The following is a 14208-nucleotide window of genomic DNA, read 5'->3' on the forward strand; positions in this document are numbered from 1 at the left end:
TGTTACCCATCGTGCTAGAAGTCTCCAAAAAAATCCTTAACTCTGTGACCTTTATAAGGAGGACATACATTATAGTGGGGGTGCAAGAATGATTCTAGCAAGAATAGAAGCAGGAAAAGGAGCAAAGAAAAAAATATATATATATTTTTTCATGGAGTCCCTTCAGTTTCTCTCTCTCACCATCGTCGAGAAAACTTGGATAATTTCTCTGTGACTTTGTATTGTAGATTTTCTACTTCCATCTTCTCTGTGACCCAAGAGCCATTATTTGAAATGCAAACTTAAGGAGAGGTTTCTTATCATAAGAAAAAGAGAGAAGGGTAGGTATTTAGAAAGTGGACTAATAAAAAAAATCTTAAATGTATTCTTCACAAATATATTAGAAAAAGCTAAGCAGGTAACCTTAATTTATTCCATCTGCCAGAAACAATTTGGATCCAATTTCTTTTTTATAAACCAATGAGTTTTGCATTATTATACCCATCTCATAGTTAAAATTTTTTTTTAATCTTTAAGATCTCTTTGTGTCTGTTTATGTGTGCATATATATATATATATATATATATATACATGTTATAGATGTGTGATATTTTTCTTACTAAAATTAATTTGTAGGAGAGGTCTAATTTAATTGGCTTAAAAACAAATTCTTCTAAACATAATTGTTGGGAACAAATTATTTAGATAGATGTAAGTGGGATAAGAGTTATAAACTTTTTAGCAATAATTATACTTTAAGGTATGTATACTTAAAAACAGTTTTCTAAATTTCTTGGTAACCTGAAACTTTGCTAAGTTAAAATAAACGATGAAATATTTATTGAATACCTAGATCATTTATAAATAAGAGAAAATAGTGATTGTAGAAAGATATTATGCCTCAGTTGAAACTATAAAACTTGCGTAGATACCAGATTTTAGTCCTGTTACCTCCAGTCATGTTAATTGTCTTTGAGGTTTTGGTATTTCTTGTAAACTGGATGGATCCTAAATTCTTTTAGTTTCCTCATCTAGCTATAATCTCAAAACTAATGTTTCCAGTTTTCTCCCATCCTTGGATTTGGAATCACTGAGAACCAAAACTGTCCTTTGTCCTGAAGTCCTGCAAACTGAAGCTAGACACTGGATATAAATTTCAGAGAAATCGCTACCATAGCTCATATTTAGACAAGCTTCTTTGTGTTTGTTGCTATATGGTCCTTTCAGAAAGTTGACTGGTAGAGTGATGACTTAATCAGGAGCATTCAAAGTGCAACCCAGGAAAATCTCTCAGATGGTCACTGCCTCCCCTCACTCCATCTGAAGATGCTTCAACCCTGACATCTAGAAATCTTTCCTGGTTTACTGGCTAAGAAACTGATTTATAATTTGCTCCAATTATTAACCTTTGTTCCCCCCCCCCCCCAAAGATATGGGCTCTTGTTAATTACCTGATTGCTTGCACAATATAGGCCTAACTTTAGGAGCCCACCTAGACTGCCTCCTGAAATGAGACGAGCATTTAGCTGAACTGACCAATTTTCAGGACTAAGAGACAACTTCAGTGAGATGGAGCAACTCATGCTAGTTGACTATGAAACTTATTTAAAGTTTCAAAGGTGAGACTGAAGGGCAGCAGTATTTGCTACCCCAAAATGTATCTCTGAGCATGTGGATTATCTTAAACTGTTTTTTAAAAAATCTTTGTAATGTTTATTTTTGAGAAAGAGAGAGATTGCTAGCTGGGGGGAGGGGGGGGGGGGGGGGGGTGGGGAGGGAGGCAGACAGAGACACAGAATCCAAAGCAGGCTCCAGGCTCTGAGCTGTCAGCACAGAGACCCATGTGGGGCTCAAACTCACGAACTGCAAGATCATGACCTGATGCCAAAGTCGGATGCTTAACCGACTGAGCCACCCAGGCGCCCCTTAAGCTGGCTATTTTTAAGAAACAGCAGACACAGGTAAAGCTCTGAGAACTAAGTGGAAGTTACTCTTTTATAAAAAATATTTATATTTATAAGGTAAATCTCCATTTGTAAAAGTATTTCTCTCCTTCACCGTGTCTGGAAAGGGATGATTCAACCTCTAGAAACTCTTATCAATAGAAAAGACTAGGCCTTAGATTTGCATAACAACCATACCCCGGCTTGCAGTTTTCCTGGGTCAGTCTCTTGTTTACAAGAGGTGTTACTAAACTTTGTTTTCTCCTGTTAATCTGTCTTTTAGCAATTTAATCACTAGCACCTAGAAGGGAAGAAGGGAAAACTTTTCTGCCCCTTCATGCCACAAAAGTAATACTTTCCGATCCATCTCCAATGAGGTAAATGAGATACAGTGATTAAAACTCAGAAATATAAGAAAAGAGACGCACTTTGTAGATTTCTCTCTTTGCTTCTTTGCAGAGATACTGGGAACTAACTCAAGGATTCTCTATAGAAACAGTGTATCAAACACTTCCATACTTCCAAGGTTTTATTTTGCTTTATTTAGTGGTTATTTTTACCTTGCTTGATTTCTAAATTTGAATAATTGAGGCTGTATTAAAAGCATTTTCTTAAAGAATTGTTGCCCTTTCTCATTCACATCTGGCTTTTTCTCCTGTGGAAAGAAAAAATTATCCAAATAGGCAATAAGAATACCCCTCCTCATTTAATTACCTGTCCATCTTCTATCTGGGACAACCCAAGGAATAAAATTAATCCACCTAAATGTGGGTCCTATGTGCCGGTGCGCTTGAATCATTTGAGTATTTGGAACAGCACCTGCCCCATGTTTTCAACATGTTATTTGACTCCCTTCACTGTTGTTCTCAAGAAAAATGTCTTCCCTGTCAAAGTGTGATATGCTTTTAACTGATGCCAATAGAGCTTTAAACCAATGGTCCTTCTTTGTGTCTGTGGGCACCAACGGTGGTTCCCAGACTCTAGAGATACTTTCTATTGGACTGAACCCTCGACAGACTCCAGCCCTCACCTCTGAGTTCCAGCAGGCGGCCTGTGTGGGGCCGGCGGCCCAGCTCTTTGGAAGGGAGCGGGTTGAGCCTACCGGAGACCAAGCAACAGTGCCCGCATCGCGGCCTCCGCAGGACAGACTGGAGCATCCCCGCTCGGTCGGTTTCCGGAGGCCCGGCGCCCCGCCGTGCCCAGGTTAGGCTCCAGCGTTTCTCTACCTGGAGGCCCCCGGCGGCCGCTGCTCCGGGGCCAGGAGGCACACCGCTCTGTGGACTTGATCTGCAGCGCTCGGTGGAAAAGCCGCCGTTGCCAATGCTAGCGCGCAGGCGGCGGGGCGGCCCCGGGACTGAGGACGCAAGCACCCCCGCGGCTGCCGGGCGGGCGAGCGGTGGGCCGCGGTCCGGGAAGCCCAGCATGGTCTCGGCCGACTGGGGACCCGCATACAGGGTCAGCGGAGCGGAGCCAGCCTTAACCTGGCTCTAGTCCTGTGGACCTTCTCGGCCGCCCTTGCCTAGGGAGGAAGCCAGGGAAGGGAGAAACAGCGACTCAAGGGCGGCGCGCTCTCTCCTCCAACTCCTGGCCTCGCGCTCTCTGCCTGCATGCTGAAGCGGGGGGCCTGGCTGCGGTGGTTCTCTTGCGCCCGGCGTGGGAAGGACCTGCCGGCCTCAGCCCTAGCTATCCGTTCTCTGCAAACACCGCTCTCGCTCATCCCTAGCACGGCCCTCTGGCTCTGTTAGCTGGCACAACCCAGCTCCTTTCCTGCCCCTAGGCCCTGCTATTTCAAGAATTCTAGGGGGAAAATGTGCACCGGCAAGGTGCGGGCCAGGGCAGGCCGGGCAACTCGCGAAACGGGCAGGCACAGGCCGCCCGGATGCAGATACATCTGTCCCCTAAGGGTTTCCCCAGCTTTATTGATCGCAGAGGTGGGGTGGGGATCTATTACTGTCTCTCAGATTTACTCTGAAATAGAGTCTCTTGGGAATGAAAGTCCATATGATTATATCATGTCCATAGCAGTCGCGCTGTGTCCAAAATGGGCACAAGCACTCACTGCGCAGACACTGGGGTCCCCAGAGAGGTGGATTCTCTCGTCCCTAGGGCTTATTCTTGTTTCTCCATGGACCGAATCTCCGAATTCCCCCAGGAACGTCTCAGTAAGTAAGTGTCTGTGTGTGTGTGTGTGTGTGTGTGTGTGTGTGTGTGTGTAAGGATTCCCATGAACTGACCGTTTGGTATTTAAGAACAAATGGACTTAGGTACAAATAAGTGGTGTACTTGTTGATACACATTTTCTATGGATAAGAATGAGATTTCTGGGATCTCCAAACAATGTAGACCCGATAAGGGATAGTATTTCCAATCCTCATTTAATTAAAAACTTGCACTTCTGTTGACACTCTATGGACATTCTAGTTAGCACTTCAGTTAGACTTTTGTGTTCTGAGTTGAATCTACATGCATTTTCATAACAGAATACTTGTCATGTGGTATATAATACCTTTGCAGGTGACTCTCCATCACAAGCGTAAGCTTCTTCAAGGCAGGAATAGGTTTTATTCACTTTTGATTTCCCCAAACCAAGCAGTGCCTGCACATAAATACTCAGTAACAAATGATTAAGTAATTACACCAATCACCCCTAGTCCTTCCATTTCCTGTAGGCTCTAAATGGAGGAATGGGGAGGTAGAGCTCAAAGATAACATGAAGGACTTAGCCATCCATGCTGAGGGACATTTGCAAGACCTTAGTAGGGCTCAGAATCAATTTGCTAATCGAGTCTTGCTTTTAGGGCTATCCTGGGCAGGAGGAGGGAATGACCATTCTCAGACTATTTTTTTAAAATCAGTACTTGGATATATTTCTCTTTTCATGTATTTTCCTTTCTTTTCTCCCTTTTTCTTTTTATAGACTAGGTGTGGTATAAGCCATTATGCTTGAAGTTGAAAATATGCCTTGCTAACCTTTTGATATTTATCTTTGGATTTACTGATACATTTGGCTAATTTCATATTTCTTACTTTTTAAATTTTCACTGTCATCCTAAAATAATATAAATTGGAGAAATCTAGTTTTGGATGTGGAAATACTTCACTTGGGAAAGTGAGCTGCAAATATTAAGATCTATTAGCTGCCTTAATTGTTGCTTTTTCAGCTATAAGTGATTCTTTAAAAAATATGCCTGGTCCTTAGTACATCTGAATGTACTCCTCAGATTCTTCCAGAAGTAAATATTTGAAGAACTTGTCTGTTACTATGTAATAAGAGTATACATATGTTATACTAATATTTTAGCTGATACTGTTTTTCATAAGGGGTTCAGTTGTGTCCATTCACCTTATATAATGGCATTTAACAAAGGTTGCCACCACTGATGCTTTACAAAACATTCATTCTAGACAACATACGATCTAGAATATTGTCTGTAGCTACTAGAAATCCCTGGAAGAGGATGCTGCACACAGAAGGGATTCATCTTACTTTGGATTCTTGTACTAGAAAAATACAGTTCACTTGGAATGATAGTGAAAAAAGTAGGTGCCTGATTAGTATCATTGTTTCTGAATTTCTGCAGACCATTCGGTTTTAAGAAAGATAAGCGTCTTGTCCAATTTTCTACTACTAACAAAATATTCATTTTATTATTCTGAACTTCAGGGTTAAGGACTTTTTTGTAGTGCCTGTTCTACTGTTTTGTTCAAGCGTCAGGTATTCATTCCTTCCAGGTTGTAAATAAAATATGGTTGAGAATGTCATGTCTATTTGCAGCATCAGAAAAAAAATGCTGTTGAATTTATAATCATTCTTGATAACCTTGTTCTTTTAGCATCATCTTCCCCTCCTCCGTTGTGATTTTTAATGGAGTTATTGCTGGTTTTTTTCTTGACCTACTTTCTTTACAAAAGCTTTCATATAGAGTGCTTTCAGTGATGGTGATTTCTGTAGCGTGTAGGAAAAACTCTTAAATCATAGTGAAACAGATTAGTTGGCTATCACTTATTCTAGGAATGTTTTCGTGATTTAAAAATCGTCTGGTTACAACGTCCACAATTGCACAGAGTGAAATCTTTTAAGCTATGCTTTTCATGAATTCGCTCCGTTCTCCAGAGGGAGGATTTCAACCTCATTCTGTTCTGATCCAATTGTTATTTTTCTTTGTTGCCTCCACCCCCTAGAGAATTGTGTTTCCCGGGGAGAGGCGTTCTTGGCGCTGAAGGGGAGAGTCAAGTGGGGTGAGATTTAGTACCTTAGGCACTAGATCCCTCCTCCGCCCGCCTGGGGAGAAGTCAGAGACAATTTTGACAGTCCATAATCCCACTTTGGCTCTCACGCTTGTGGTCCATGGGTAGGTTTTACCTTCTTGCTTTTCCCCTGCCTCTGGCTTGCCTGCAGGCCAACCGCAAATGCTGCCATCGCCCCAGCCCACCCAGAGCTTTCGCTCACCCGTGCTCTTGGGGAATTAGGACATACGTCCGTAGAAGACTTCGGGGATTGGGGAAAGCCACACCGGAATCGGGACACTCGAGAGGGCAGCCCCTCCCCAGGGTTCCCCCCCACACACCCCCCACGGTCGCAGCGCCCACGTGACCGACAGCAGGCCTCCACCGGCCCGCCCCTTTCGGCCGCAGCAGCCCACTTCCCGCTCGGGGTAAGTAAACCGCGGTTTTCCGCACCGCCCCAACCCCGCCCTCTTCCTTTTCCCTTCCCTTCACCTCCCTCGGGCTCCCTCGCGCCAATCTCCCCGCTCCCCCATCCTCCCCACCAGGCCCTTTGTACGTGCTCGGCGGCGTGCGAGCGCGCCCGGCACGTGACCCCGCCGAACGTGGCATTGTGTTATCACGTGACCCAGGTGCGTACGCGACGGAGCGGGGTGTGAAGATGGCGGACGAAGAGGCCGAGCAGGAGAGGTTGAGTCGCGGCGGAGGCGGCTGCGTCGCGGAGCTGCAGCGCCTGGGCGAGCGGCTGCAGGAGCTGGAGCGACAGCTGCGGGAGAGCCGCGTGCCGGCCGTGGAAGCGGCCACGGAGTACTGTCAGCAGCTGTGCCAGGTGAGGGCGCCTGGGGGTCCCCTCCCCCTTTTCCCCAGCTAGAGAGGGAAGAGGGCGAGCGAGCGCCTGGCGGCCGAGCGGTGGTCGTCGCTGCTGGGGCATCGTTGGCGCCGCCGCCCAGGCGGGAGCGGAGAGTACGAGGCAGGCGCCTTTGTGTGGCTGCCGTTGTGGCGGTTGTTGTCGGCAGTTCCCAACTGGGGGAAGGGAGTTGTGGTCAGGGCGGAAAATCCCCCCGCCCCTTTCCTTCCCCGAACTCGGGACTGCGCGGTCCCCGAGGCTGAGGAGAGGTAGACGGCTGAAGACTGGAGCCCTCTCCGCCGCAGGGAGAGGGTAAGGAGGAATGGAGGCCAGGTCCCCTTTTTCCTCCTCCTCTTATTGTGCACTGGGGATTACCGCGCCCCCCGCCTCTGCGCCTCTGGTTTCCCACTCCGACGGGCCTCCGCCCCCACTGGTTTGATTCCTTTGCTTCCCCCTGCTTTCATCCGTCCCGCCCCCGGCCCCGTCCTCCCTGTCTCCCGGCCTTTGTTGTTCGAGTTTCGCCTTAGGACTGAAGGGGCCTTTGTTGACGTTCTGGGAACAGTCCCCGCCGACCCCTTGGAGCTAGCCGAGACGTTCGGGGGTGGGGGGCGCAGAGGTTGTCCTTTCCTGCCTTTGCTGGCTTGGTGCACCACTTCCATGGTGTGAAGGTTGCTCTCCTCGGTAGAGGAGAGGAGCTCTCCCTGCTCCTACGGTCGAATGTTTTTGTGGGGCGGCTTTCCAGAGTCCGCTTCTCTTTTGCTTTCACCCTTGGAGGAGTACGGTTTCCTCTGCCCTTCCTCCCGCATCTCCCCGCCACCCTTATTACTTGGATCCTTCCCTATTTGGCCTTCTGGTGAAAAGGAGAGGATTGAGGTTCTTGTGGACCTGTGCTCAGGTCAGTTTCAGACCTTTCCTTCCTTTTCTTGCACAAGGACACTGCTTTCCAGTAACTGCGTTCTAAGCAGGATTTGGAATGCTAGTAACACTGCTTGATAGCAATCGGAGAGTTTGGGTCTACATTTGGATTTGATTAAAAACCCTCCAGTTACGTTTGAAATTTCAAGGTGCTGTTACTGGTTGTGGTGAAGATTTTGGCTAGATTGTCTTGAGGAGGAAAAAGACCATATATGCAGGTCCCATTTAGAGTTTATTTGTGAATGTATCATCATAGAGAAATTGTTTTGGAAACATAGTGAGCTTAAGCCAAACAATGGGAGGACCATTTTAGAATATTCGAATAGATTACATTTTCACTTAATTTTTCACCTCCAAGTTCTGAAATGTTTTCTTTATAAGATACGGGATACTTGAACACCTACAAAAAATTCAATATGCACGTTATTGTCACTATTTGGTAGTAGTTCATTATCTTAAAAAAAAAAAAAAAACTTTGTCAGATTAGGTGGTGACTTCTCTAGCAGTATATGCAATGTGAAAGCTCCCCACTTAGCGTACTATAGGTCTGGTGAATACTTATGTCAAACTTAGAGATTCCATCATTCCTTTGAATCCTTGTTTTAAAGAATTGTTGAAATTTGGCAGTTTGACCTGCCTGGAACTACAAACTTGTTAATTGGTCTTTTAGATGTATTTATTTTAGATATAAAAGAATACTTGACACCCTTGTAAGGGAAAGTCTTTCTTTATAAGTGAAGTCTGATTTTTAGCCTTTGAAAAGTATTAAAGTCTAGCTTTGCTTAAAGATACTTTTCAGATAGCAATGTCCACAGATGGGTTTAAGGCTAATTAATGTAAACACACTTGGCCAGCAATATTTTTACGCAGGATTAATAATTCTGGGAAAATGGAATCTCATGCAGGTAGGACTTTTTTGAGTGTATGCCACATCATAAAGTTATCACTTTCAAAAGTATTTTTAATGGATGAAGCAGCATTTCTTTTTATTGATATGAAAAGAATTTCCTGTATTCCTTTTAAGTCTTATAATATGTAAATAGTTTTTATTGACCCATGCTACAGGAAACATAATAAAACAAATACTGGATTTGTGGATTTAAAGAATAATGAAATATTTCATGCATTAAAATCCCACAATAATTTAAATGCATTTAAAAGTAATCTCCATTACTTGAACAGTTAGAGTGTATCTGATATTTGATCCCTCTAGAACATACTCTTTTGTGTTGTTGTTGTTGTTGTTGTTGTTGTTTTTAAGTAACCTGTTACTGTTTAGTGATTTTGTTAAATGGGAGGTAACTTGAAACATAATTGTTTCTTTAAAATTGTATCCCAGCCATTATTACTTAACATTCTGATATGAGTTGAGCAAAGAAGTGGTTAACAAAGAATTTATTAGAGCAATCTAAAAACAGTACTTGAAATGCTAGGGAGCTAGAAATTATGTCCTGATTTCTAGCGTTGAGATTAGCTTTTTCTATGTAAGGGTTTCCCACAAAACTGGGATATTTACATGCTTCAAAAAGACAAAGATAAATATTTGTCAGTGGGCTTCAGAGTTAATATTCTCTATATGTTAACGCTTAGTGCTTGTGTGATCGTAACTTGCATTTATTTTAAAAAATGAATTAGTTTAGGGGCGCCTGGGTGGCTCAGTCGGTTAAGCGTCTGACTTCAGCTCAGGTCACCATCTCACGGTTCGTGAGTTCGAGCCCCGCGTCGGGCTCTGGGCTGATGGCTCAGAGCCTGGAGCCTGCTTCCGATTCTGTGTCTCCCTCTCTCTCTGCCCCTCCCCCATTCATGCTCTGTCTCTCTCTGTCTCAAAAATAAATAAACGTTAAAAAAAATTAAAAAAAGAAAATGAATTAGTTTAAAGAAATGAATTAGTTTATATTTTGAATTTTTACCTCAGCAACAGATGAGTTTCTGGAGAATATGGTGAAACCTACATAAGTAGAAGTTGCTTATACATCCTAGTTAGTAGATTTTTTTTTTAATTAAGTACAATAGATTGCGTTCTGAGAAGTAAAGTAGAAATAAAAGACATTAAATTTTTCTCACTGTTAACAGTATTGTTTTCTTTATATTGACTTGGAAGTATGCCCCCTTTTTACTTTTATACCTGAACATTTGCTTAAAGCTGAAGTAGGAGGAGGGAAAGGTGGGAAAGGATGAGCGTAAGAGAGTACCTGTCAGAACTCAAAAATTTCCTTAAATCTTTGCAAGCTAGCTTTAATATGGGTAATGTAATTGACTTATTAATTTTATTTTTTTTTAAGTTTATTTTGAGAGGAGAGAGAGAGAGAATGCACACTGGGGAGGGTCAGAGAGAATCCCACGCAGGCCCTGTACTGCCAGTGCAGAGCCCATTGCAGGGCTCATACTCCCCAACTGTGAGATCATGACCTGAGCAGAAGTGCGAAGCTTAACCAGCTGAGCCATCCAGGCACCCTGACTTACTAATTTTCTTAAAATCTGCTTAGAATAAGAATATAGGATAGCCAGAAGTAATTTCTTGCACTTGTGTCAGGATAATTACTATATAAAAATTGATTATAGTTGGAACTTCTTGGGCTATTTTTTGTGTTAGACCTGGTCAGTATTCACTCACTCACTCACCATCATTAATGAATACCTACACTGTGGGCCAGGCAGATCTGGTCCCTGGCTTGAAGGAGCCTACAGTCTCTGAAGGAAGGTAAACAACTAATTGTAGTAAACTGTGATTTGTATCTTTTATTTCTGAGATCAGTGTAGTAAAATGGAAAGCTACTTATTTGGAAGTTTAAACAAAAGCATTTCAATAGAAGAATTATTCTTAAAGGATTTTAAAATAATTACTTAAAAAGTTAAGCCATTGTAATAGTTGGAAGAATGATTTGTTGGGGCATGATGTTGACAGCATTATATACTGGGCTGGATGACTGGTTGATTAATACATGAATTGTGACTGGTTTTGGCCATTTATCTTCTGGTGACCGATAATTATTTGAAAAGGTTGAATTGATTTGTGGAAATAAGTTTGTATTTTGTATCTGCATGCTTTCATTCATACAAGCAGTGTTTCTCAACTGGCATAGTCCTTTTCTTCCTGAAGCTCTCTCTTTTAAGGCATTTGAAAATAGCTGGGATCAGTTTGTCATTTGCAGGATCTGTGGATGTGATAGTGACATTTAGTGCCCATGGGCCATGGGTGCTAACTTTTGAGGTGATCAGGATAGTTACACCCCACTGAAAAGTATTCCTCTGCCTAAATACCCAGAATGTTCTTTGGAGGAACACAACAGAAAGAAAAATAACGTATTAGGAAGACTTTTAAAAGTTATTATGCTCTTTTCATTTTAAGATAATATAGTTAGCATATTAAGAAATGTGGTTAATCTGGAACAGGTCCAGGTAAATGCTTGGCCATATTTAAATTCACACTGAGCTTGAGAGGTCAAGAAAATTTCTGCTTCCTTAGTAGAAATTGCAAGTAATTACTTAAACAATTACTAAAACAATTCACTTTTACTGGGGTAAGTGGGTAGCAATTTCAGCATCCTTTATTGTCCTGATTAAAGCAGAGGTTTGACCTTTTGATATAATTAAAATTCTGTACTTTTAAGAAAGCATTTAATGCAAAGACTAGATTTAGATATTAGCAGGGGATATAAGATACAGAAGACTCTAGTATATAAAATAATAAGATTTAAATGAAACTTCAAGATGGTAGTTGAAGAAGTGTCAAAAGACAGTGTATCATTAACAGATTTACTTTATTTTTTTATTTTATTTTTTAAATTGAAAATGTAGTGTACCGAAATTTTTTTTTAATTCAAACAGAGAAAGGGCATACAATAAAAACTTGATCTTCCAACCCCAGACCTCCTGTCACCCTCCACAAAGACAGTTCCCCAATAGTTTTTTATCCATCTTTCCAGAAATACATATTTGTCCTTTTTAAAAAATTAAGTGGACGTACTATGTACTGCATCTTGCTTTTATTCACCAAAAATATCTCTTCGAGATCATTCCATAGTTGCTCGTGTAAATCTGTTTTTCTTTTTTTTAATTAAAAAACATTTTTTTAACGTTTATTCATCTTTGAGAGAGAGAGAGACAGAGACAGAGCATGAGTGAGGAAGGGGTAGAGAGAGGGAGACACAGAATCCGAAGCTCCAGGCTCTGAGCTGTCAGCACAGAGCTGGACACCAGGCTTGAACTAATGAACTGCGAGATTATGACCTGAGCCAAAGTCGGATGCTCAACCGACTGAGCCACCATCCAGGCGCCCCATCTTTTTAAAAATTTTTTAATGTTATTTATTTTTGAGAAAGAGAGAAACAGAGTGTGAGCGGGGCAGGGGCAGAGAGAGAGGGAGACACAAATCTGTAGCAGGCTGCAGGCTCTGAGCTGTCAGCACAGAGCCTGATGTGGGGCTTGAACTCACAAACCATGAGATCATGGCCTGAGCTGAAGTCGGGCGCTTTAACCCAGTGAGCCACCCAGGCACCCCATATGTTTTTCTATTTTTAATGTTTATTTATTTTTGAGAGGGGGGGAGACATAGAATCTGAAGCAGGCTCCAGACTCTGAACTGTCAGCACAGAGCCTGATGCGGGTCTTGAACCCATGAACCACGAGCTCATGACCTGAGCTGAAGTCCAGTGCTCAACCAACTGAGCCACTCAGGTGCCCCTATGTTTTTCTATTTTTAAACTGCATGGTAATTCCAGTCTGTGGCCATGCTTAGTTAATTATTGGTGGCTATTTAGATAAATCAGTTAATTTTTTGTATAATAATTTCAATAAATTGTTCAAAGTAGGAGGTAAGCACTCTGGCTCTGGGGTATCAGAGAAAGCTTTACTGAGATAGGATTTGAGCTGGGCCTTAGTACTTGTATTAACTAGTGCCTTATTGGTGTAAGAAACAAAAATCAAAACTATTAGAAGAGCTACTGAGTACTTAAATTATATAGTTAAAATATTTTAGTGTATATTTTAGTTTCATCTGATGCAAGTTCATTCTTTTGCTTATCTGCCTGTTTTCTTAGCTTTATTATAGTGGTATTTTGAAAATGCTCCCTTTCTTAAAAAAAGCTAAACTTTATTCTTTTGATTATTAGAGGATATCTTAAGTTAATTTTTAGGACACTTCTAATCAGAAGAAAAGATGGCTTGCTTGTTAATTAGTGATAATTACTTTAGGTATTGAGGGAGTAATAAGTCATTTAAACTTTAAAAGTGTAGGTAATGCTCAGGGGAAATAAATTTTTAAATGTTCATAATTAGTATGATTTCATATTAGAGATACTAAATTCTACTTTCCAGAATATGCTTATGCCAATTTTAGCAAAGGAAAACTTTACCAAATTTTGCTTGCCTCCTTTTTGACACTTTCTGGTCCTAAATTGAAATAGGGCAAGATAAGATGTATTCTGCAATTGCTCTTCATAATATTTTATATCACTAATCTGCAAAACCAAGGATCTTTGAAAATATATGTTCTTAACTATATGAAATTGTTGGTCTATTTATTTGCCTTGAAATTCTGTCAAAGTTGAGAAATTACCTTGTTTTTTCCAACTCCCACACATAAATCCAGTTCATAAAATTAACCAGTCACCATGAAAGAAGCCTCATTTATAAAATGGAAAGTTTGTTATTAATGTATTTGTTACATACTCCCTGTATTGTTTTCCAGGAGAACCTCTTGATTTGTTATTTCTCTTTCAGCCTTGAGAGTTGCGCAGTGCACCTCAAAAACAAAAAAAATTTTTTTCCTCCCCCCCCCTTGACTTTACGTTACAAAAACTTAACGGTCTGTAAATACATATATTTAGCCAAGAAGATATGTTAAAATTCAATTACATGTATCTTTTCTTAATGTATTTTAGATAATTAAATTCCTCATGTAGGAGTACTAAGGGAGCTATGGAGCATTATGGAGCTCTCTGCCTTCAAAGCTCTTACAAAAATTAAGGCGTATATTGAATTAAGCAATAATATTAGATAGTAAAATAGTCATAAATACAATAAGTGGAGTATGAAGTAAGAGAACTGGTCATTTTGAAATTAATTTAGTAAAAATTAAGCAGGAAAGGAAAACACTATTTACATTGGGTCTTGAATGAATTTAGATAACCAAACAAGTGGGAAGGATGGGAATAAACACCCAGAAAAATGGAACAACTTCAAACTGGCATCTTGGGTGAAAATATCAGGAGTTGGGTTGAAAAAAAGTTAGAAAAGTGTAAGAACCAGACTAAGGGTTTAGGATCCAAACAAAGGAATTTTAATGAATCTTTTAAGTGT

General features: G+C 41.3%; 1 protein-coding gene and 1 long non-coding RNA gene across 2 annotated transcripts in view; one reads left to right on the forward strand and one right to left on the reverse strand.

The window, feature by feature from the left end:
• Positions 1-208: 208 nt before the first annotated feature.
• On the reverse strand, positions 209-6480 carry LOC125938685 (uncharacterized). The gene is made up of 4 exons (XR_007462769.1): positions 6176-6480; positions 4429-4518; positions 2483-2577; positions 209-295 (listed from the first exon to the last, which is right to left on the reverse strand). It is a non-coding gene; the product is annotated as an uncharacterized LOC125938685 (long non-coding RNA).
• Positions 6481-6692: 212 nt separating this feature from the next.
• ZNF292 (zinc finger protein 292) overlaps positions 6693-14208 on the forward strand; it is a 103701-nt gene continuing 96185 nt past the window's right edge. The window contains exon 1 of the mRNA XM_049653982.1: positions 6693-6975. Within this exon, the coding sequence (XP_049509939.1) occupies positions 6808-6975 (168 nt within the window). The 5' untranslated portion in view covers positions 6693-6807. The remainder of the gene's footprint in view (positions 6976-14208) is intronic.

The sequence above is a fragment of the Panthera uncia genome (assembly GCF_023721935.1).
Source record: "Panthera uncia isolate 11264 chromosome B2 unlocalized genomic scaffold, Puncia_PCG_1.0 HiC_scaffold_24, whole genome shotgun sequence".
Lineage (NCBI taxonomy): Eukaryota > Metazoa > Chordata > Mammalia > Carnivora > Felidae > Panthera > Panthera uncia.